A 23,995-nucleotide genomic window follows, 5' to 3' on the forward strand; every position below is an offset into this window, starting at 1 on the left:
TCCAGATCTGAGCTGCCAGACCCTTAACCCACTGAACGAGGCCAGGGATCGAACTGGCATCCTCACGGACACTATGTCGGGTTTTTAACTCACTGAGTCACAAAAGGAACTGCCTTTCATGTATTCTGATGGACAGCATGGACCTGACACAGGCATGGATGCTGCTCAGCAGACACGGGGTGCCAAGGACACATGTTACCTCAGGGCACTGGAGCCTCCAGCCCTGCAAATCTGGGCCTGACCTTTCCCACTCATTCCCCTCCCAGCTCTAAACCCAACAGGCGGAAGCTTAGGCATGGGCTTCTACAACATGCATAAGAGAAGTCACAAATTTGGTGTTTTTAGGGACCACGCAGGTGTCCTACCAGGGAAAGGGCTGGAGGTAAAGCCACAAACAGTGACCAATTGCTCTATTTAAAGGCAATGCACAAATAAAAATCCTCAAGTGGCTGTCCCCTGGGTCACCAGTGTGCCGTCTTTGCACAGGCTCATAAAATCAAAAGAGGGCCTTGGAGAGCCTCAAACATGGTCACTTCATCTACCAGGCTCACTGGCACTAAAGTCAGGGCTGATTGTTGAGTCCTAGAGCCCCAGACACTCCACCTCTTGGTTTTAGGTACTGGTAACTACACGTGAGCTGGGTTTGATTTGAGAAAGGAAAGAGCCAGTGTACAGGGATCAGCCAGCCCTCATCCTACCTCAAGATTTCCAAGCCTTAGAGCTCTCGTTGTGGCTCAGCAGTAAGGAACCCGACTAGCATCCGTGAGGACACAGGTTTGATCCTGGCCTCGCTCAGTGGGTTAAGGAGCCGGTGTGGCTATGAGCTTTGGTGTAGGTCACAGACTCGGCTCGGATCCTGTGTTGCTGTGGCTGTGGCGTAGGCCAGCAGCTGCAGCTCTGAATCGATCCCTAGCCTGGGAACGTCTATATGCTGTGGGTTCAGCCCTAAAAGCCTCCCTTTCCCTGAGCTGTGAGCTCATTCTGATGCATTAAGGCTAGGGGACCAGAAGGCACTCCCCCCACCATAGAAACCCACTCCACTCCCCACCCCCTGCTCCACCCCCACTCCCGTGGCTTCTATTCACAATTCCAGAAGACTTGAAACTCTTTTTTTTTTTTTGTCTTGTTAGGGCCGCACTCTCGGCATATGGAAGTTCCCAGGCTAGGGGTCAAATCAGAACTACAGCTCCTGGCCTACGCCACAGCAACAGCCACAGCCACAGCAACACGGGATGACCCGAGCCACATCTGCAACCTACACTGAAACTCGTGGCAACTCCAGATCCTTAACCCACTGAGCAAGGCCAGGGATTGAAACTGCGTCCTCATGGATACTAGTTGGATTCATTTCCACTGTGCCACAATGGGAACGCCCAGAAGACTTGAAACTCTTAAAGTGATTTTTTTTTCCCAGGGTAGGGAGTAACACAAAATAAAGATGGCTTTGGCTGGTGTGGAAAGCAAAGAAGAAAGAAAATAGGAAAAAAAAAAAAAAGGGAAAACCACCTGACTCCAGGGGAGAAAGGTGCCCTTAAGCAGTTCAATCCTGAGCCAAATGAAGAGGGAAGAGGCCAAGGTACCAGCCTGGAGTGGCTGGCAGCCTCTGATGGGGTGGGAGACTAACAGAGGATGGATGGGTTTAGGGGAAGGGAGGTTGGGGGGGCCCCACCCCTAAGGCCTACTTCTAACAGAAAGGGAAGTGAACCTCCCTGACTTAACCATGCTGGACCCAGACAATGTCCATACCGGGAGCCCAGTCTACAAAAGGTTTCCCTCCCACCTGCCCCCATCGCTGAAATTTTACCACCTAAAACCATTCACACCCATATCCAAATTCATCCATCTGAGCAAAATACAGTTAGTAGCAAAGAAAGGCAATTTTTGTATTTTATTATACAATATTGTTCATCATAGAAAAAGCTTTGATATTTTTTAATTACATACAGAAGCAAATTGTTAGTGTTGCCAGAGAGATCATTTGTCTGCCCTTGAAAAAATTAACACCACCTGTTTGCCAACAAAAGCATTGCTTGAATTGAGTCAAACCCTTTGTTCCCTTTTCTGGACCCAGCCTACCGATCTCTTTTGCTCAACAGCATCTAACACACAGTAGGTGCTGAATGAATAGTTGTTGACTGAATGGGAGGTTCTTTAATCCCTATCCTTTATTTCCTGACCCTACAATTGGATCTTGATTCCTAGGGTAAAATCCCCACCCATCCATTCCTAGGGCAAACCGTGCCTTTGACACCTAGCCTTGGTTCACAGACAATAGCCTGAGGGGAATGAATGACTGAGGGTTTCAGAGAGAGAAGGAAACACACAAGGGCAGGTACAAGAACTAGAGACAAAGAGATGCTAAGACAAGGAATAATAGACAGAGATTCAGGGAGGGAGCCACTCCAGGAGCCAGAGAGAGCAAAACAAAGCCAGATATAAAACTCACACAGTTTGAGATAAAGAGATAAAAAAAGGTTGGGCAACAATAATAATCTTGAAGTTTCTTTTCAGCTTTGATGCTTTCTGACTGAGGTAATGGCAGAGAGATGGGAAGAGGAGGCAAGGATGGAAAGATAAACAAAGGAAGGCAGATACGACTGCCCATCTTCAGATATGGCCTTGAACCCTTATCCTGCTCTCACCTTATATCCGGCACTGAGCTCCTCAGAGCCTCAGCGCCGCGGGGGCATCGCCCTCCTACGGTTAAGACCAGTCACTATCTTCCCATCCCCCACCGTAAGATCGATGAACCAATCTTTGCAGGTCCTCTCTCCGACATGCTCCATGAGGCTTTCTCACGGCTCCAGCCCATTCTCAGCTCCCTCCCTCCCTTTTCAACTCCTGAAACAGGTCCTCATCCTCTAACCACAGGGCATGTGCTGGTTTAGAGTTCATAAGAGCTCAGGGCATCTCCATTCCCACAAGGCTTGTCAAGGCTCCAAATCCGAGGTCATATATTCCAGGATTTCCCCTGAATTCCCAGTCCAATGCTGGGTATCATTAAGTGCTCAATGAATACTTGTGGACTGACCAGTCCCCCAAGGAGTGCCAGCTGGGCAACCTAACAGTCCATTGGACTAGTAAATAGCTTTCCTCCGAGGCTGGCCACGCTGGGACCATCTCCTGGGCTCCTGCGCCCCCTGCTGGCCAGAGAGGGATCTGCATGCAAGACAGAAGGTGGAAAAAGTGGTCCGGACAGGAAGGGTGACAATGGCATCCCGCCTCGTGAAGACCCCAGGCACCGCACAAGGGTCCTGATGAAGACAGTGGGCACAGCCAGGAACAGCTGCTGTGTTCTTCCTGGGTGTCAGAGCACATCCACAGCCTCTCGGTGGACAGCGCCCCCGCCCTTGCCCGGTAGCCGGGCGCTTAGAGCTTCTCATCCAGCTCCAGAGCCTGGTTCTCCTGGGCGCCCCCGCGGACTAGGGCTGGGCTGCCGCTCTGTGTCCCGTTCAGGTAGTTCTGGATGACGGAGGCGCAGTCCAGCCGCTCCATGATGGTCATGAGGTAGTGCAGTTCCTGCAAGCTGCCATTCTGCTCCTCAAACAGCTCCAGGATGGCTGCCGCGGGGCTGCGCTGGCAGGACAGGAACCTGGCGGCAGGTGCGGGGGTAGAAGGTGAAGAATGGGGGCACCGCAGCGATATCCACCCTCTCCCCCAGCTCTGGTCAGACTTCTGATCATAGCTCCCACACATTTATTTTTTGGCCATGCCTGAAGCATGCAGAAGTTCCTGGGCCAGGGATCGAACCCGAGCTGCAGGGGTGACAATGTCAGGTCCTTAACCTACTGCGCCACCAGGGAACTCTCCCACAAGTCTTTCCTATTCTTTTTGTTTTAAGTGAGATATATAGTTGACCCTTGAACAACATGGATTTGAACTATGTGGATCCACTTACATGCAGATTTTTCAATAGTAAATCCTGCAGTACCACACAGACCCTGGCTGGTTGAATCTGAGGATGCGGGACTGTGGATATGGAGGGTCAATTCTAAGTTATGCCAGGATATTTGGTTTTTGGTTTTTGGTTTCCCACGGCATGTGGAAGTTCCTAGGCCAGGGATCAAACCCACGCCACAGCAGCAACCAGAGCTGCTGCTGTGACAACGCCAGATCCTTAACTTTCTTCGTCCCAAGAAAACTCCAAGTTATACTAAGACTTTTGACTGCATGCAGAGTCACACCTCTAACCCCCATGTTGGTCAAGGGTCACCTGTAATTGACATAAGTCTTTATTCTTGCTTCAGCCATTTCGTGTCTATTTTCAACTTGCTGTGCAATACTGGGCACACGTTATAAGGTCAAAGGAACACTCGCCTTAATTTTTTCACCCTCTCTGTGTCCCTTACTAGAGCGTGACCTCCTGGGTGCTGGGACCACGTCTCATTCATCCTGTATCCCAGTGCTTAGCATCATTTTTCCAGGACATAGCGGGTACTTGATAAATGCTTAATACATAGGTGACTGTAAAATCTACCCTGTTTTCAGGATCCAGCTCTAATCCCATCTCCAAGGTGAAGTCTTCCCTGACCACTGCCATCATCGTCTGCCTTCTGAGGCTTAACTCAGAATGGGTCTATGGATCTTTCTTGACAGAGACCGTGGCTGCACTGCCCCCATTATTGCTAACATTTATTGAATTGACATGTGCCAAGCCCTCAGCTACATACTTTACACACATTATCCTATAGTTTGCCGTTCTGCCCCCTTAGGGCACAGCACGTCAAGCACTCAATATGTACCAATGACTTACATGTTAATTGATGCCTTTTTGAATATTTATTGAACACCAGCCCTGAACCAAACATCAGGTACCAGGAATAGAGTGGTAAACAGAAAGATGTCCAAAGCCTTCCAGTGGCGTCCCTTTCACTTCCCCTGCTCTTCTTCTTCCCCCGGCCATTACCTTTCTCACCTGCCATGTCCTCTTCTCCTTGTAGCCGTGAGAACAAAGGCTGCTCAGCCCTAACCAACGCAATCACTGTCACAACCCTGTTCTGGGGAATAGGGTGGAGAGTAGCCATTCCTGGCTTGTTGCTTTTTGGGTTGTTGTTTTTTTGTTTTTTGCTTTTGTTTTTGTTTTTTGTCTTTTTAGGGCCACACCTGCAGCATATGGAAGTTCCTATGCTGGGGGTTGAACTGGAGCTGCAGCTGCCAGCCTACACCACAGCCACGGCAACACCAGATCGGAGCTGCATCTCTAACAACACTGGATCCTTAACCCACTGAGCAAGGTGAGGGATCGAACCTGCATCTTCACGGATGCTAGTCAGGTTCTTAACCCACTAAGCCACAATGGGAATTCCATTCCCTGACTTTTAGGTCACTCCCTCATGTATGGTCCAGTCTCCAAGGGGTCCTGGAACCCCAGTCCACCCTCCACTCCCACTCACAGACCTCCCCCCTCTTACCGAATCTTCATACCGCAAAGCCCCAGGTGGGAGGCCAGGCGGCGCCAGTCGTTGCCAGTGATGCTGTTTGGCTCTAATAACATCTGCAGCCGCTCGAAGAGTTCCGGAGGCAGCCTGAGGCGAGGAAAGGATATCCTTGGAGGGGAGCGTCAAGAGACCCGACCTGGTTCCACACACACTTCAATGCCACGCTGGCCTTGCGAGCCCAGGGGCAGGGATCCCCAACACCCACTGGAAGCAGCCCATGCAGCACCCCCCTCACCTATTGCATGGGGGTGGCTGGGTGACAGGGGGTGGCGCTGCCCAGGATTCCTCCTCCGATGCCTGGAACCTGAGGATCTCCATGTACTTGGTCTCCAAGCCCTGAGCCAGCAGAGGGGCAGGGAACACAAGTAGGAATCATGAGACATCCCGCTGAGCAAGAAGCTGCGGCACCCACCTCCGTTCCTCATGTCCCTCCTCCAGCCTGTCACCCGGTGACACTTACCCAGGAGACACAGCCCCATCCCAACCAGCACCCTCTACCCTCCGCTTCCCTGACCCCCAAACCTCCTGTGTTAAGTTGGCTCACTGAGCACTTTGGGATCTGGGATATGAAGTGAACAAGGTACATCCTAAGACACAGGGAGAAATCCTGGGTGGGGTCAAGGGCAAGGAGGTCATCTAATAATAGAGACACTGAACTTGGGCGTGAGGGCCCCCTTCCTTCATTCCTCCTCTCCTTGGTTCCTCCTCCCTAAGCGATGCCCCAAGGCATCACTACTCTCCAGTAAGATGCCACATAGTTCCCCAAAGATCTTCCAACCCCAATTTCTTCAAGTCTTCCCTTGGGAGGGTGGGTTATATAACTCCCATCTCACCCCCTCCAGATCCCTTCCTGGGTCCCTCTCTGCCTGAAGATACACAGCACCATCTCTCAGATGTAGACCATCTGTCCAAAAAGAAACCCCGTTTTTTTTCTTTTTATAGCCACACCCGGGGCATATGGAAGTTCCCGGGTTAGGGGTGGAATGGGAGCTGCAGCTGCCGGCCTACGCCACAGCCACAGCAACGCCGGATCTGAGTCACATTCTGCGACCCACACCGCAGCTTGCGGCAACACCAGATCCTTTAACCCACTGAACAAGGCCACATGGACCCTAGGTCAGGTTCTTAACTGGCTGAGCTACAACGGGAACTCTAAAACCACTTCTTTTTGACACTCATGCTCCAGTTTGGGAGAAAGTGTTCATCTAGAGTTTGGTTCTTTTACCCTCCTGCTAGATTCATCCATGGATAGATAGGAGTCAGGGATGGAGGGTAACTTGGAGGCCAGGCGGTCTCTGCCACCAGAAGAATGCCCTTGTCACCCGCTTGATTATGTGATTAGAGCCATGCTTCCTGGGCATCAGACTCTCACCCCTTTCGCCCAGGACTCCCCCAGGCCCTGCCCTTCCTCTGCCTCTCAGCTCCAACTCACATCCTGGAAGGTGTGCATGGTGACAATGATCTCATTGGTCAGTGCTGAGCAGTCCTCGTTCTCATTGGCTACAAAGAGGAGACATAGCAGGTGAGAGAGGAAAAGGCCCAGGGGAGGAGAGCCCAAGAGCCAAAGAGACTCCGCAGCAAGGCTTCAGAAATCTGTAACAGACATGCAGCCCACCCCATCTTTCTCTCTACACAGACATGCTGTGGCCCCTCTTCTTTCAGAGAGGGTCTGAGGCCATGGGCCAATGAGGAGCTGCAGGGCTCCAGGGTGACCCAGAGAGGAGAGCAGAGGGCAGGTGGGCACAAGGCTCCTAGGCTACCTGCTTTTCTCCGGAAACAGAAGGAGCGGAAGGGGCACTTTCCATGCCAGATGTGCAGATGCGGAACCAGCTGACAGCTGCTATCATCCACGTTCTCCCAACCTGGGGAGGAGACAGAGAGCAGAGGGCCTCAGAAAGAGGGGCCTTCTGTGGGGGGTTAAGGAGGCCACTCTGTGGCAGGCACTGTGTAGGCCCCTGTGGGGAGGGATCGGGAGGCGCAAAGGCAGCTGGGTGACTCAAGTGGATGGGCGTCCCCAGAACTGGGGCAGGGACCTCGTGAGTGGTCTTCCTTCTACCACCACACACTCCCCCCACCCCCCCTCGCCTCTGCCCTCCCCTCCACCCCCATCCTCCCTTCCACCACTCCCAGAAGCAGCCACGCACGTGCGCCCCACCCCACACAAAAGCCCTGGGCCCCAGCGTCAATTCCTGAAGCCAACCCGCAAAGGAACAAGGGCAGCAAAGACTGGGCCTCCTCGCTGACCTGGCTCCAACCAGCAGAACAATAGAAGCCTCCCCCTCCCTCTCTGTCCCGTGGTTGCAACCCCTCTCCTCCCACCTCCCACCTGCATCACCTGTCCTCCCAAAGGATGGGGCGGAGTAAGCAGCAGAGGGAGGAAGTGAGCAAAGCCTGGGGCTCTGGGAGCAAGAAGCCAGAAGGCCCCTCTGAAGTGGCTGGCTGACCAGGAATCCCAAAAAGAAACTTGGGGTTCCCAGATCTCCGCTGCAGGGGAGGCCCGGACCTCTCCCTTGGATGGGCTCCTGATGGCCCCCGAGACCCCCGCCTCGGGCCCTGCCTCCCTCACCCTCTGAGATGTATTTGAGCTTCAGGCACTGGTCCCCTCGGGCCCCGGTGAAGTCAAAGAGCTGGCAGGGTCCGCGCAGGCGCCCGCCGTGCGGTTGCTCGTTGGTCACGGCCCACTGCAGGGCACAGGGCGTGTTGTTGAGGAAGTAGACACGCAGCTGCAGGTGGGTCTGCCCGGGCGCCAGCGGTGAGCAGAATACAGCCAACTGCAGCCACTTTCGAGCTTCCTGGCCTGCGGGCGCCTCCAGCACACAGGTGTAGAGGCTGCGGAGAGGGACAGTGGCAGGGACCGTGCACCATGCACAGGGGGAGGCTCGGACAACAGCCCACCTGCCACCTGGCTCCCACTGCACTAGGAAGCCTCCTGGAGGGCCTCCAAGGAGACATTCTGGGGCCTGGGTAGGGAGGAACTGGGGCCGAGTGGGAGGCTAGGGGGACGGAAAGTGAATACTGCCACAGTGACCATCACTGAATGGGGAGAAGAGCTAGCACGGGAAAGAGGGAGGAGGCTCAGGGCCACCATGCATGGCCCTGCTCTGGTCAGTGGATGGAAGGAGACTGGGAGGCAGAAGGGCCTCAGATCCTCAAAAGACAGATATGAGATGGGACAGAGTCATAGAGAACTGCAGGGGGCAAACTGCCCTAGACAGTTGGAGGACAGTCCTGAACTGGGGCACAGGGAAGTGACAATTTTAGAGACAGAGGTGGCGATAGACAGATCCCCTCTGGACAGAGGACTGGGCTTGAGCTAGACCCTGCTAGACAGACAGAGGGACCCTGGTGGGATGGACCGGGTTGGAGCAAGATAAGCTGCCACAGACACTGGGGCAGAGCGACCAGGAAGGACGTGGGATAAGGGATTTGCAGGCATCTTGGCCAGGTACAGGGGCCAGTCCCCTACAGGGAGGTGAGGTGGAGGCCAACTGAGAAAGAAGGCTGGTGCCTACCTGAAGTGGGAGAGCTGGATGCGACATTCATCCCGGGAGGTGTGGTCCCCCCGCCGCCCCAGCGGCTTCCAGGCCTTGGCGTCTAGCAGAGTGGTATTGCTGCTGTAGGTGCGGGCATGGCTGGGCTGCTGGGCACAGTGCTTGAAGGTGAGGGTGCAGGGTTTCAGGAAGGAGGCCCCATGGGGGCCACAGGCCACCACGGGGCTCACCAGCCCCTGGGCTCGGGACAGCGACGGGGCATCCGACAGATCCCACACCAGGACCAGTGACACCCGCTCTTGGCGGCCTACAGACACGGCACCTGCAGACAGGGAGAGCTGAGATGCGCCCAGCAGAAGGGGCCTGGGCAGAGTGGGAGAGGGGTGGGGGTAGGAGCCCAGGGGAGAGGGTGCCCATCAGGGCACAGGGGAGGCAGGATGGAAGGAGAACAGGGTGGTCACGAGCTGTTTATGACAATTCTTTTACAGCTTTAAATCGCTCACCGTTAAGAACCTGGATGTGTTCAGAAGCAACGACTAGTTGCTAAGACAGAAAATTGCAATGGAGCTCAGACAGTTGCTTGAAGAGTGTTCTGTATACAAGATTGATTAGGGCTAATATTCGCCGGGCAGGCACATCCTCCCAGCAACGCCTTTGACCCAATCCTCCAGCATCTGCCCAAGACACTGATTTAGAAGCAAACCAGGAACACCCTCCACCCTCACTCCAAACTCCAGCACTTCCTTCCTCCTGCTGCACCCCTTCCTCTGGGTGCTAGAGACCTACCGACAGAGGGTTGGGCGAAAAACACCCACACAGCCAAACTGCCCTCTGGATGAGAAACGGGACCACGAACCATCTTTTATTTCTTCCCTCTCTGCATAAGGTGTTTTAGGATGAAGCAAAGAATTCCAGGAACGGAGACACGACACCCTGATGTAGCCGATGATGTAACCCTGAATAAGTCACCTCCCCTTCCTGCAGAGCCGCAGCCAGCTCACGCAGGGCCGCGTGTGAATCTCAAAAGGAGCTCTTCCCCTTATGGGAGACCTGTCATAACATACTGTTCACTAGAACAAGGCCCTTTACCTCCACCTGCCAGGAGGCCCTCAAAAAATATGCCATACATCCCTCTTAGGAGTCAAGGAAGTCATATTAGGAGTTCCTGTCATGGCTCAGGGGTGATGAATCTGACAAGTATCCATGAGGACACAGGTTCGATCCCTGGCCTCAGTCAGTGGATTAAGGGTCCGGCATTGCTGTGAGCTGTGGTGTAGGTCACAGGCATGGCTGTGGCTGTGGTGTAGACTGGCCTCTGCAGCTTCCATTCGACCCCTAGCCTGGGAACTTCCATATGCCCAGGGTGCAGCCCTAAAAAAAGAAAAAAGAAAAGAAAAGAAAAGTCATACTAAACATAACAAACAATTTTTGAAATTATAAAGATGTTAAAAAATAAAAAATAAAATAAATACCAAAAAATAAGAAAAAAAATTTATACATATACACAATGGAATATTACTCAGCCATTAAAATGAACGAAATACCAGCATTTTTGGCAACATGGATGGACCTAGAAATTATCATACCAAGTGAAGTCAGCCATACAATGAGTCACCAACATCGAATGCTTTCACTGACATGTGGAATCTGAAAAAAGGACAGACTGAACTTCTTTGCAGAACAGATGCTGACTCACAGACACTGAAAAACTTATGGTCTCCAGAGGAGACAGTTTGGGGGGTGGGGGGATGTGCTTGGGTTGTGGGATAGAAATCCTGTGAAATTGGATTGTGATGATCATTATACAACTACAAATGTGATAAATTCATTTGAGTAATAAAAAAAATTTTTAAAAAAGAAAAAATCTAAAAGAAATTATAAAGAGGTCTCTGAATGATGCGCCCATGGAGTGGGTGCTTTTGTCCAGTCTGCAAGGTGAACAGCCACGCAAGGAGGAGGGAGCTGGATGCTGTTACCTGGTGGGATGAGCAGGGAAATGCCGGCGTCCTGGAGCATCAGGCAGCCTCCTCGGTGATCCACCTCTCGAGCCGAAAACATCAAGAGCTTGTGCATCAGCTGACGGATGATGGTCTGGCCTTGGGTGGGCGTGTGCAGCTCCTGGTAGAAGGACACCATCTCCTGCAGCGTGGCTGGCGGGCCCTGCCCAGGGGACTCATTTTCCGGTAGGGGAGCGGGATGGATGGATGCCGGTTCCTCTTGGCTCTCCAGCTTCCAGCAGGCGCCCAGCAACCGCCGAGGACAGCGCCATCGAAGGCACTGGACCAGAAGGACGGCGCTCGCCACCGGAACCCCCACCAGCAGTAGGAACTGGGCAGGTTGGAAGGAACTTTCATGGGCACACATCCGCCTGGTCACTTAATGCTGCCAGTTCCCCTGCTCCCCAGTGGCAGCCGAGGTCAAGGGCCTGGGGGAAAGGAGCCTGTGCTGGGGAAGCCTTTTCAAATTGTGGAGTCAGGACTTCAGCTTCCAAGTGGCTGCAACGAGGGAGCAAACTGTCCTTATTCCAGTGCACCCCACACACCTCAATTCCTTTAACAGAACCTCACCTGTCTCTCTTCCTCACGAACCTGACATAGGGAGCTCCCTTTGTGGCACAACGGAAATGAATCCCACTAGTATCCACGAGGATGCAGATTTGATCCTGGCTTCCCTCAGTGGGTCAGAGATCCAGCATTGCTGTGGCTGTGGTGTAGGCCCGTGGCGGCTGCAGCCTCAATTCAACCTCTAGCCTGGGAACCTCCATATACTACAGGTGCAGCCCTAAAAAGCAAAAAGAAAAAAAAAAAAAGAACTTGCCATGCCTTCCTATGACCTAGTACATCAAATTAATCTCCCATGAGACAGAGCTTGGGTTTGGAATTAAAGCATGTGAATTCAAAGGCCACCTTGGGGGAGTTCCCGTCGTGGCGCAGTGGTTGACGAATCTGACTAGGAACCATGAGGTTGCGGGTTCGGTCCCTGCCCTTGCTCAGTGGGTTAACGATCCGGCGTTGCCGTGAGCTGTGGTGTAGGTTGCAGACGCGGCTCGGATCCCGCGTTGCTGTGGCTCTGGCGTAGGCTGGTGGCTACAGCTCCGATTCGACCCCTAGCATGGGAACGTCCACATGCCGCGGAAGTGGCCCAAGAAATAGCAACAACAACAAAAGACAAAAGACAAAAAAAAAAAAAAAAAAGGCCACCTTGGGGAGCTCCTACTGTGGCTCAGTGGAAACGAATCCGAGTAGTATCCATGAGGATTCAGGTTCAATCCCTGGCCTCGCTCAGTGGGTTAAGGATCCAGTATTGCCATAAGCTGTGGTATAGGTCGCAGATGCAGCTCAGATCTGGCGTTGCCGTGGCTGTGGTGTGGGCTGGCAGTTGTAGCTCCAATTCACCCCTAGCCTGGGAACTTCCATATGCCATAGCTGTGGCCCTAAAAAGCAAACGACAACAAAAAGGCCACCTTGGTCACTGGCTGAGTGAGCTTGTCATATTGCTTTATGTGCCTCAGTTTGCTCAGCTGTCAGAACAGCTACCTTGATCTACACGGGCTGATACAGGCAAATCTTAAAAATAGAAAAGCACGAGCTCCTGCTGTGGCACAATGGGATGGCCGTGCCATGGGAGCATTGGGATGCAGGTTTGATCCCCGGCCTGGCACAGTGGGTTAAGGATCCCGCGTGGCGGCAGCTGCAGCTTAGGTCACAGCTGCAGCTTAGTTCGCAACTGCAGCTTGGATGTGATCCCTGCCCTGGGAACTCCATATGCCGTGGGGCAGCCAAAACAGAAAAAAAAAAAAAAAAAAAAAAAAAACAGTAGAAAAGCCAAGTCACAAAGAGCTCGACATCCTCTTGTAAGAAACAAAGCTGTACACAAGGACAGATACACATTTATGGAGACAGAGGCAAATGACAGAGAAAGGCCTGAGGCTGGGCTGCGTCATAAAAATGTAATTGAGCCCCAGATGTGCTTTTAAACGTTCTAGGGGCCACCTTAAAAAAGTAAAAAAGAAACAGGAGACATTCGTTTTAATAATATATTTTATGCAGCCTAATGTATTCAAAATGTTACCATTTTGACAGGTAATCAATATAAAATTGTTGAGATAGTTTACATTCTTTTCTCACACTGAGCCTTTGTGTGAGTTTTACACCCACAGCACCTTGCAGTTGGGACTTGCGTTATGTCACAGGCTCAGGAGCCACCCTGCTAGTGATTCCTGTGTTGGACAGGGCAGGTCAGGAGGATAACCCTTCCCACTGGCCGTTACTGGAATAGAGGAGAAAACAGGTGGCTGGAGGAGGTGAACAAAGGTTTTCTATTTTCTTAAACGGTTTTCCTGTAGTCTTCACATTTTTCACACCAAGCATGTCTTTATATTAACTTCGTAATTTTTTTTTTGTCCGCACCCACAGCATGCAGAAAGTCCCAGGCAGGGATTGAACCCAAGACCTGAACCACAGCAGTGACAGTGCTGGATCTTTAACCACTAGGCCACCAGGGAAGTCCTATAATTCTTTTTAAAAGCTATTAAAATTAGTGGGAAAAAAAAATAGGAGTTTCCACTATGGCCCAAGGGGTTAGGAACCTGATGGCAGCAGCAGATTGATCCAACACAGGCTCAATCCCCAGGCCAGCATAGTGGGTTAAAAGGTCTGTAGGTTGAAGCTGGGGCTGGGATTCAGTCCCTGGCCCAGGAACTTCCAGGTGCATAGGGTATGGCCATTAAAAAAAAGAAAGTGAAAAAAATAGCCTCTCTGAGTGACTGTGAAGATGGCGTGAGATCATGTGAAAAGTGTTCGTGGATGACAAAACCCTGTCCAAATATGTGGGCTTATTTGTGCTCCTCCTTCTGCCAGAAAGGTTGGAAGGTGGCCCATAGGGATACGTAAAATGCAAGAGTAATGGAAATTAGGAGTTTCCTTTGTGAATCGGTGATTAATGAAGCTGACTAGGATCCATGAGGATGAGGGTTTGATCCCAGGCCTCGCTCAGTGGGTTAAGGATCCAGGGTTGCGGTGAGCTGCAGTGTGGGTCGAAGACGTGGCTCAGATCCAGCATTGCTGCGGCTGTGGCGCAGGCTGGCAGCTATAACTCCGATTGGACCCCTAGCCTGGGAACCTCCATATGCCACAAGTGGGGCTCTAAGAAGCAAAAAAAGAAAAAGAAAAAAAAAAAGTAACAAAAGTTAAAAGTGGAAGCAAAAAGAGAAAGAAAAACAAAGTTGAAGGTCTCCAGGGAGGCCCACGTGCTTCCCAGCCTCATACTGGGCCCAGGCCTTCCAGCAGCTTCCCTGTAGAGGTGTCAGCTCTTCCCCAGGCCCTCCAGAATCTACTGCCTCCCCTTCCTACTTTCCCTCTTCCTCCCTTAATTTCCACCACCCGCCACACACACCCCCGACCAGACCAGCCACCTCACATGTCATTAATCCCAGCCTCTGGCCTCTGGTCCTGCTGTTCTCTGCTTCCCCCCCACCTCCTCCCCCACCACCTGCCTCATCTACCCACCTGGACCACACCTGCATCACTAGTACACACACACACACACACACACACACAGCTCCTTCTTGCCTGCCCTTGACTGTCTCACCCTCCAAGATCTCTCACCACTGCCTTCCCACCACACTAAGTAGCTTTTGCCCACATGCTGTCATGTGTGGTTTTTCCCACTCAAAGGACCAATTTCTGAGCAAGTGCTCTGTACCAGGCACGGTGGGAAGTTCAGTGCTGCCAATGGTGGCATCTTATTCGGCTCTCCAGGAGCTTCTGAGGTCGTGGGATCCATTCACTCTGAGGGTGAGGTCTGTGAGACACCACAGCCGTCTTCAACGTCCCCAGGGTCCCCGTGGTGGAATCCCTAGGATCCGAACTAGAAAAGCTCTTGGATTCCCACCCTCCACTCCCTTCACTCATGCCTTGCCCCAGGCCTCCCGCTCCTTCCTTGCCCACCTTCTTCCTTCCTTCCTTCTCTGCGGGACCCATGAAACCTGAGCTCCCTTCCTAGCTTCCCCGGACAGGGCCAAATCTCCCCTGTATCCTCAGGACTGAGCACCAGGGCCGGATCTGTTTCCCTGGGGAACCCATTGAAAAGGTAGACAAGGGAGTTCGCATCGTGGCTCCATGAACCCAACTAGGATCCATAAGGACACAGGTTCGAGCCCTGGCCTCGCTCAGGGGGTTAAGGATCCGGCGTTGCCGTGAGCTGTGGTGTAGGTCGCAGACGCAGCTCAGATCCTGAGTTGCTGTGGCTGTTGGTGTAGGCTGGCAGCTGCAGCTCCATTTCGACCCCTAGCCTGGGAACTTCCATATGCCACGGGTGCAGCCCTAAAAAGACAAAAAAAGAAAATGTAGACAAGAATCGAAGGAGTGGCATTGCTCCCCTAGCCTTAAAAATCCAACTCTGGGGTGTGGCTCTGGTGGAGCCCACCCATGAAGTAGCAAGCTGGCAATGCCCCAGATCCGGTGGGAATGGGGGGGTCAGAGCTGCTGGCTTCCCCTTCATTTGCAGCCAATCCTTCTGGTCCCTCCACTGTAAAGATAATTGGAATTATAACCGTAATCATAGTAGCTAACGTCCAAGGAGCTCTACTCCGTGCCAGGGTGTTAAAGCGCTCTACGTGGCCGAGCTCATTGGAGCCTCACAGCGACTTTATGAACTAGCTGTTATTTTTATCTCCATTTCACAGATAAGGAAGCCAAGTTTTCTCTCCCCTCCCAGTGGGGACAGAGGGTAGAAGATTAAGCTGCAACTGAAGGCAGAAGGGAAGGATGAGCAGAGACGACAAGAGCTTCCAGAAACACCCCCTTTCTCTTTCTCTGCCCCTTCTGTTCCCCCCGGGGGGGTCTCTTCCTGTCCACTGCGAGAGGAAATGAAGTTGGAAGAGAGAGACACAAAGATAAATTGAAGAAACAATAAATAGAAGGAGCTGAAGGCACATCCTTGGTGCCACAGCAAGTGGTACCCCCCCACCCTGTGCCCACCAAGGTGCCAGATATGGGGAAAGAAATGGGGGGCTCGCTGTTTCTATAGCAACAACCTTCCCCTGACACCTCCAAAGACCAGAATCAAATCCCCTGCACCCCATTGGGTGGCCCAGCGGAGTTCCCTTGCCCACCCTTCCAATCGGGAGGGTGTCTCACAGCGCCCCATTCATTATGGGTTCTGCAGCAGGTTAACTCCTCCCCCTCTAGCTCGGCCCCCCTTCTCCAAGACTGACAGCTCTCTATCCTCCCCTTAGCCCCAGGAGGGGGAAGGGTCGATCATCTACAGCACAGCAACCAGGTCAGTGCAGACCGGAGCCCCGTCACCCCAGCCCCACGCCTGACTCTTTATTAACCCCGCCTCCAGTTTGCCTTGTCCCAGCCCCAGGATCATCCTGGGTAGCACTCTCCGCAGATGGGGGGCCTTAAGGATGCCACCATCACCTGTCCCTGGGGAATCGCCTCCTCCACCACAAGGATCTAGGCTCCTGGGCCAAAGCCCTGCTCTTATCCTTTAAGGAAACACTCAACTCTTCTCCCATGTCACCAGTTCCTATTGCGTCAACTCAATCCCTGAACCGTCTCTAGTTAGTGAAGGATCTAAATTGTACTGCGATGAATGAGTCCAAACCTAAGTCCTAGGCAGCATTCATCAGCCCAGTTTATATTCTCGTAGCGCTGACCCCTGGTCCTCACATGCCCTGGGCAGTGGCCCTCCCTCAAGCCCCTTTCTCCTCGCCTCCTCCAGTGCAGGGTCTCCACACTCTGCCAGGTCTGGCTGAGCGGGCCAGGCTCCTCCCCTGAGCCCCAGGTGGCCCCGTCGTCGGAATACCCAACCCTCCCCAGCTGCACCAGGGGGTGCTCCCCTTACCGGGTAAGTGCTCCCAGAGGCTGCCGGCTTGTCCAGGAACAGGAGTTCCTTCTCTGAGAAATAGAGAGGTCAGCCTGACCCCGTCACCAGGCCAGCAGACAAGTGGAGGTGGGCGGGGAATCCAGGCGGGTGTGGCCTGGCGCTTTCTGCTTCCCGGCAGAGCCCTGGCCCCGGACGCCCTAAAGGAGGGTGGGGGACTCTGTCCCTGTCTGTTGGCAAAGTCCAGCTAAGGTAAGGGAGTAGCTGGGGATCCCATAAGTCAGTGGACTTAGCAGTCTAGGTCTGGAAGGGAGGGGACAGAGGGGACAACCTGGGTACAGGGGAAACCTCCCCACAGTGCCCTCTGCTGGTCAGTGCCGTCCCTAGCCGGAGGCTATTGAAAAGGCACAAGGTAAGAGGAACCCTAACCAGAGCTGCTCAGACTGTAATGTGTACACAAACCACCAGAAGGACCAGGGACCGTGTTAGAATGCGGGTTCTGATCCTGTAGGTCTGGGTGGGGCCTGATGTTCTACATCTTAGAAGCCAGTGATGCCACTGCAGCCTGTCCAGGGAGCTTAGACCATGCCTAGTCCCACCCCTTCCTGCACAGTATGATGGTGGAAGCACTCAGGGAGTTAATGACCCACAAGTTGCTGGCAGCCTTGGGACGTACCCATATCAGCTCCCTACCCAAGGCTCTTTCCATGGCCCACATGGATGCTGCCACCTAGGGGAGAACGCTTGCCAGCCTATCCTTCCTTAGACACTGCCACTGGAGTGAGATCTCTGTGTACAGAGGGATTTTTTTTCCAGCTGTTTGCTCTGTATCCTCAGCTCCTGGTATAGCCCAATCCATAGCAGGTGTTCAATAAAAGTTTGAATGAGGGAGTTCCCACTATAGCACCATGAGGTAAGGATCTCACTGCAGGGAACTGCTGTTGTGGTGCAGTGGAAACAAATCAGACTAGTAACCATGCGGTTTTGGGTTCGATCCCTGGCCATGCTCAGTGGGTTAAGGATCCAGCATTGCCATGAGCTGTGGTGTAGGTCGCAGATGTGGCTTGGATCTTGCGTTGCTGTGGCTGTGGCGTAGGCCGGCGGCTACAGCCTAATTGGACCCCTAGCCTGAGAACCTCCATATGTTGCAGGCACGGCCATAAAAAGAACAAAAAAAATTTTTTTTTAAATAAATAAAGACTTGGATGAATGAGTGAGCCAGATGAGAGGAAAGAGGAAGTACTTTGGAGCCAGACTGCCAGCCCTGAACCTGGTGACCCACCTGCGGGCTGTGCCATCGGAGGCCCATTGCTCAACCCCTCTGAGTCTCCCTTCCCCTGCCTATCAAATGCACATAATAATATTTACCTCGTGAGGCATAATGATGGCCATTATTGAGCTAATCAAGTGCGTACCACGACATGGTTGCTCCGTAAGTGGTAACTTGTCCCCATGGTCTGGCATCCAGCAGCAGAGGAAGCATGTAAACTCCCCCAGCCCCACAGTGATTGTCTTTGCAGAAAATAAGTAACTAATTGCTGCTGCTTTGGTCTTAGCTAATGATTCTCCAGCCTCTTGTCCTGGACTGCAAACCCCTGCCCTCTTCGGCCTTTCTGGGAGAAGGGGATAAACCCCTCTAAAGGGTGCCCAGGTCCCCAAAGGGGACGGAAGGGGCAAGGGAATGTTGGAGAGCGGCCAACCTGGAGAGGGGACCTCATGCCTAAAGGACCAGCAAGGAGCAGGTGCTCAGAACTGTGATAGAGACGAAGAGGGAAGGTGTTAGTCTTTGCTGAGCAAATTCTGTCTGAGTCACACAGGATGCTGCCTTCTCCTCTGAGTCATGAGTTTCTGGGGGTTTGTGCAACATCTGTCAAGCTTGATTCCAGGCCAGGAACAGCCATGCCCACTACGTGACTACGTCTCATGAGACCGTCTCTGAAGCTGGTGCTTGCCTCACTTGGGAACAGCCCCAGTTATAGGAGGGTCCTAGGAAAATGTGAGGGTCCCTGCCACTCCTGTGGACCCAAAGCTGGTTCCTAGGATGCAGAGATCATAGGCACCAGTAGGCTCTCAGCCAGGTGTTCAACTGTCTCTGGAGGTACGGGTCTCATAGTGCCAAAGCCCCAACCAGCCCCTCAAGGGTCCTCTCCAGATCAGGGGACCCCTGCTGAAAGGAACCATTTCTAGGGAGTTCCCATTGTGGCTCAGCGGTAACGACCCAGCTAGTATCCATGAGGATGTGGGTTTGATCCCTGACCGCCTTCAGTGGGTTAAGGATCCTGCGTTGCCATGAGTTGCAGTGTAGTTTGCAGACACTGCTTGGATCTGGTGTTGCTATGGCTGTGGTATAGGCTGGCAGCTATAGCTCTGATTCGACCCCTAGCCTGGGAACTTCCATATGCTGCAGGTGAGGCCCTTAAAAAAGCAAAAAAAAAAAAGAAAAGAAAAGAAAGAAAAAGAAAGAAGCCTTCTGGACCATATGCAGGCAACAACCTGGACTCCCCAGCCAATGTCATCACACTTGTCACTGGAGAAAGGCTGGGAGCCTCCCTCCACCCTTTTCCCCACCCCCACCCTCCTCTGCCCGCCACACCATACATCATCGGGCCCTCAGTCTGGGAGGTGTGCTGCCAGAGGTAAGGGGAACCCAGGCCTGGGAAGAAATAAAGAGACACCAGAAGGAGACAGAATAGGAAAAAAGGATTGGAGGGGGAGGGGAAGGCCTCCAACGGAATGGAAAAATAGAAAACACAGAGATAGACAGGATGACAGAAGGTGAAGAAGCGAATGCTGAAGAGCAGAGAAAGATAAATAGAAAGATGTGTAGGAGGCGGGCTGGTTGGCCCTGTCCCCAGAGCCTCCAGGACATGTTCATGGACCCTTGACAGGAAAGGATGGAGTTGGCAGTCACTCCCGACACGGAGAAAAGCCACATTTGTTTTCCTTCTAATCTGTCCATCATAAAGAGGAGGCTGAAATATCAGGGCAAAAGGGAAGCATGATATTGGGTGGGGGCCTCAGGCGGGGGCGGGTCTCTGCATCATCCCACATGCGAATGACATGCAAAGCAAAATACAAATGAGCGTGGCGACTTTTTCATCAAAGACCAGGCAGCCGTTTCCTTGAGAAGTCAGGCCACAAGAAATCTAGGTGCTGGTATGTGTGACCCCCCAGACCCCCTGGAAGCTGAGTGACCAGGGGGGAACCTTCCCCAGCCCCTCAGGTGCTGGTGAGAGCTTCTGAGACAGGGACCCACAGTGTCACTCAGCTGAGTTTGAATTCGGGCAGGAGCTCAGGCAGGGTGGGCCCCTGGAGTTGGCAGGTCTGGTACAGTGAGATAAGTCTGGGGCGGACAGGCTGGACGATTCTGGACTGGAAAAGACCCCCAGGGATCTCTGGCTCCTGCCTCTGCCAGACGTGGTTCTTCTGGGTGGGTTATGGCAGCGAGGCTGCGTTCTTGTCCCCATCAAGGGTCTGGCTAGATGCCACCTGCTGCGGGAGTCAGAAAAAATGGGCAAGGCCTGGACAGGGACCCAGGAGTCAGACCCACGTTGCGAGAGAGGAGTCTTCACTAAGAAGCAGTTATCACTACTGGAAGGTCCACTCCCAGTGCCCAGTGAGTGCTGAGGACAGAGTAAGGCCATGGATGATGGAAAAGGGGAAGGCAGCATGGCTCAGAGGAGGGTCTGGGAGCCCACCTGATGGGACTACACCTCCTGTGAGCCACCCAGGCTGGGGAGCACTGTCAGGTAGGCAGGACAGATGTGGAGACAGCAGAAGTTCCCCCATTAGCCTGCTCTCTGCCTCCCCAGATTTTTGGGGGGAGGGCGGCTTTTTAGGGCCACACCAGCAGCATATGGAGGTTCCCAGGCTAGGAGTTGAATCAGAGCTGCAGCTGGCGGCCTGCACCAGAGCCACAGCTGTGCAGGATCCGAGCCACATCTGTGACCTACACCACAGCTCATGGCAACACCAGATCCTTAAGCCACTGAGCGGGGCCAGGGATCAAACTCCATTCCTTATGGATACTAGTCTGGTTGGTTATCACTGAGCCACAACAGGAACCCCCTCTGCCTCCCCAGATTTTGCCTCTGGGGGGGAGAATGCGGCCTCAAGGGGTTGCCTTCGTGGCCCTGCCGCTCCTGGGACCCACCCTGGTCTGGCTGCTCACCCATCGGTGGATGTCTGGTTGGTGTAACAACCTGAGGAAGCCACCCTGGTACCCATCCCACAGAGCCCTGCTGCTGGTGTGGACGGCTTTCTACTCTCTCACAGGGTGAGCACCTGTTTCCCAGGCCATGGGGTAGAAACAAGCCCCCTCGCTCCAAACTGCTGCTGCGTGCTGACCCAGAGAGGGCTGGTACCTCATCTTGCCTCTTCTGGGGGGTCCCCTCTGTGCCTGCCTGGGATTCCAGCCCATCCTCCTCTTCCTCTCTCTCCCCTCCCCCACCTCACCTTGCCCACCTGCCCCCACACCTCCATCCTGGCTTTCAAATGACGCCTAGACCCACCAATCTTCATTTCAACCCATAAGGATTCCCTCTCGGTAACCAAAAGGCTTTATGCCAGAGGGCTTCCTCCACGTACCACAGAACCCCCTTCTCTGAGCGTTTCTGCCGCCATCTCTCCACAGCTATGCCTCCTACCTGGTGTGGAAGGAGCTGGGAGGGGGCCTTGGGTGGCCCCTGGCCCTGCCCCTTGGCCTCTACTCTGTGCAGCTTGCCGTCAGCTGGACCGTCCTGATCCTCTTTTTCGTGGCCCACAGCGCAGGTCTGGTAAGACACAGTGCTCGGTGGTGGAGTCCGGTAGGGGATGGTGAGCCCAAGGGGCCCCAGGAGCAGAGATCAGGCAGGTGGATCAGGTGCGGGCAGGTACCGGCGGGGCCAACTTCTCTGAGCTTCTGTGCCCTGCATAGAGCACTGGGGACTTGGCTCACTGGGTCCAGGGTGCCTCGGAAAGGCCAGTTCCCAGGGCAGCCGGCCTGACTGCCCTGCCCCGGCCCAGGCCCTGCTGCACCTGCTGCTGCTCTTCGGACTGGTGGTGAGCATGGCACTGATCTGGCACCCCATCAACAAGCTGGCTGCCCTGCTCCTGCTGCCCTACCTGGCCTGGCTCACCGTGACCACTTCCATCACCTACCGCCTGTGGAGGGACAGCCTTTGTCCAGGGCACCAGCCTCGGCTCATGGGGGAGAAGAACGACTGAGGCATTCGGGTCGGGGGCGGGGGTGGGGAGGCACCCAGGGGAGAGGAGGGAGGGCGAGGGCTTGATGAGTTCCTGAAGGTGACGGCCCCCAGTGTGGCCACCGTCCAGGGTGCCCTGGTGCCACTTTCCATTAGCATTCAGAGACCCTGGGAAGAGGGAGGAAACATTTTACCCAGAATGTAAATGAATAAATCCTATACCAATAAGAATTAGTTTAGCAGTGTCAATGAATTCGGTCCTAGTTAACTGAGAGGGTATGATGTGAAGTGTATACCTGAGTGTGTGCTCTCCAGGGCTGCAGGGTGGGAATGGGTATGTCTGTATGTGCGTGTGCATGTGCATGTGCACACATGAAGGAAGGTGTGAACCCACGTATGGGAAAAGCAGGCTCACGTGCCTTCCCAAACCTGACCCCCAAATTCAGGACTTAGATTACTATTAATTACCTGAACACACACGGTGCTCGAAAAGTTACATAAAAGCAAAACAGAAAGATAAAATAAAATAGGATACCAATTATACTTGTCAAATTATACATTATATATTTTTTTTTATTTTCCCACTGTACAGCAAGGGGGTCAGGTCATCCTTAGATGTATACATTGCAGTTACAGTTTTTTCCCCCACCCTTTCTTCTGTTGCAACATGAGTATCTAGACATAGTTCTCAATGCTATTCAGCAGGATCTCCTTGTAAATCTATTCTAAATTGTGTCTGATAAGCCCAAGCTCCCGATCCCTCCCACTCCCTCCCCCTCCCATCAGGCAGCCACAAGTCTCTTCTCCAAGTCCATGATTTTCTTTTCTGAGGAGATGTTCATTTGTGCTGGATATTAGATTCCAGTTATAAGTGATATCATATGGTATTTGTCTTTGTCTTTCTGGCTCATTTCACTCAGTATGAGATTCTCTAGTTCCATCCATGTTGCTGCAAATGGCATTATGTCATCCTTTTTTATGGCTGAGTAGTATTCCATTGTGTATATATACCACATCTTCCGAATCCAATCCTCTGTCGATGGACATTTGGATTGTTTCCATGTCCTGGCTATTGTGAATAGGGCTGCAATGAACATGCGGGTGCATGTGTCTCTTTTAAGTAGAGCTTTGTCCGGATAGATGCCCAAGAGTGGGATTGCAGGGTCATATGGAAGTTCTATGTATAGATTTCTAAGGTATCTCCAAACTGTTCTCCATAGTGGCTGTACCAGTTTACATTCCCACCAGCAGTGCAGGAGGGTTCCCTTTTCTCCACAGCCCCTCCAGCACTTGTTATTTGTGGATTTATTAATGATGGCCATTCTGACTGGTGTGAGGTGGTATCTCATGGTAGTTTTGATTTGCATTTCTCTTATAATCAGCGATGTTGAGCATTTTTTCATGTGTTTGTTGGCCATCTGTATATCTTCCTTGGAGAAATGTCTATTCAGGTCTTTTGCCCATTTTTCCATTGATTGATTGGCTTTTTTGCTGTTGAGTTGTATAAGTTGCTTGTATATTCTAGAGATTAAGCCCTTGTCAGTTGCATCATTTGAAACTATTTTCTCCCATTCTGTAAGTTGTCTTTTTGTTTTCTTTTGGGTTTCCTTTGCTGTGCAAAAGCTTTTCAGTTTGATGAGGTCCCATGGGTTTATTTTTGCTCTAATTTCTATTGCTTTGGGAGACTGCCCTGAGAAAATATTCATGATGTTGATGTCAGAGAGTGTTTTGCCTATGTTTTCTTCTAGGAGTTTGATGGTGTCCTGTCGTATATTTAAGTCTTTCAGCCATTTGGAGTTTATTTTTGTGCATGGTGTGAGGGTGTGTTCTAGTTTCATTGCTTTGCATGCTGCTGTCCAGGTTTCCCAGCAATGCTTGCTGAATAGACTTTCCTTTTCCCATTTGATGTTCCTGCCTCCCTTGTCAAAGATTAATTGACCATAGGTGTCAGGGTTTATTTCCGGATTCTCTATTCTGTTCCATTGGTCTGTCTGTCTGTTTTGATACCAGTACCACACTGTTTTGATGACTGTGGCTTTGTAGTATTTCTTGA

The 23,995-nt window shown here is 52.6% G+C and overlaps 2 protein-coding genes across 6 annotated transcripts; one reads left to right on the forward strand and one right to left on the reverse strand.

Annotated features, from left to right (window-relative positions):
* On the reverse strand, positions 1,859-17,085 carry UNC5CL (unc-5 family C-terminal like). 4 transcript variants are annotated; one of them, XM_013977897.2, is made up of 9 exons: positions 16,781-17,085; positions 10,906-11,424; positions 8,951-9,251; positions 8,005-8,267; positions 7,199-7,300; positions 6,871-6,938; positions 5,674-5,774; positions 5,412-5,525; positions 1,859-3,592 (listed from the first exon to the last, which is right to left on the reverse strand). In XM_013977897.2, the coding sequence occupies exons 2-9, from the start codon at positions 11,291-11,293 to the stop codon at positions 3,370-3,372; spliced, it is 1,560 nt and encodes a 519-aa protein (XP_013833351.2). In that variant the 5' UTR covers positions 11,294-11,424; positions 16,781-17,085; the 3' UTR covers positions 1,859-3,369. The 4 variants fall into 4 exon arrangements, with proteins under 4 accessions (XP_013833351.2, XP_020954324.1, XP_020954323.1 ...); XM_021098665.1 differs by having other exon boundaries at positions 10,906-11,047; positions 16,781-17,084; XM_021098664.1 differs by having other exon boundaries at positions 10,906-11,257; positions 16,781-17,084.
* Positions 16,703-22,173, forward strand: TSPO2 (translocator protein 2). Of its 2 annotated transcripts, none has more exons than XM_021098667.1 (4): positions 16,703-16,783; positions 20,842-21,035; positions 21,393-21,534; positions 21,764-22,173. In XM_021098667.1, exons 2-4 carry the CDS (start codon positions 20,863-20,865, stop codon positions 21,962-21,964), a joined length of 516 nt encoding a protein of 171 aa, XP_020954326.1. In that variant the 5' UTR covers positions 16,703-16,783; positions 20,842-20,862; the 3' UTR covers positions 21,965-22,173. The 2 variants fall into 2 exon arrangements, with proteins under 2 accessions (XP_020954326.1, XP_020954325.1); XM_021098666.1 differs by lacking the exon at positions 16,703-16,783 and adding an exon at positions 16,935-17,011.

Source organism: Sus scrofa, chromosome 7, assembly GCF_000003025.6.
Source record: "Sus scrofa isolate TJ Tabasco breed Duroc chromosome 7, Sscrofa11.1, whole genome shotgun sequence".
Classification (NCBI taxonomy): Eukaryota; Metazoa; Chordata; class Mammalia; order Artiodactyla; family Suidae; genus Sus; species Sus scrofa.

What these genes read in the sequence shown, in the direction of transcription:
- TSPO2 (XM_021098667.1), top strand. Translation starts at nt 20,863, where the DNA reads ATGCGGCCTCAAGGGGTTGCCTTCGTGGCCCTGCCGCTCCTGGGACCC. An exon ending in GCTTTCTACTCTCTCACAGG is followed by an intron (nt 21,036 to 21,392) that starts GTGAGCACCTGT and finishes ATCTCTCCACAG; the next exon opens with CTATGCCTCCTACCTGGTGT. An exon ending in TGGCCCACAGCGCAGGTCTG is followed by an intron (nt 21,535 to 21,763) that starts GTAAGACACAGT and finishes GCCCCGGCCCAG; the next exon opens with GCCCTGCTGCACCTGCTGCT.
- UNC5CL (XM_013977897.2), bottom strand. Translation starts at nt 11,293, where the DNA reads ATGTGTGCCCATGAAAGTTCCTTCCAACCTGCCCAGTTCCTACTGCTG. An exon ending in GCTCAAATACATCTCAGAGG is followed by an intron (nt 7,301 to 8,004) that starts GTGAGGGAGGCA and finishes TCTCCTCCCCAG; the next exon opens with GTTGGGAGAACGTGGATGAT. An exon ending in CAGCCACCCCCATGCAATAG is followed by an intron (nt 5,526 to 5,673) that starts GTGAGGGGGGTG and finishes TCCTCGCCTCAG; the next exon opens with GCTGCCTCCGGAACTCTTCG.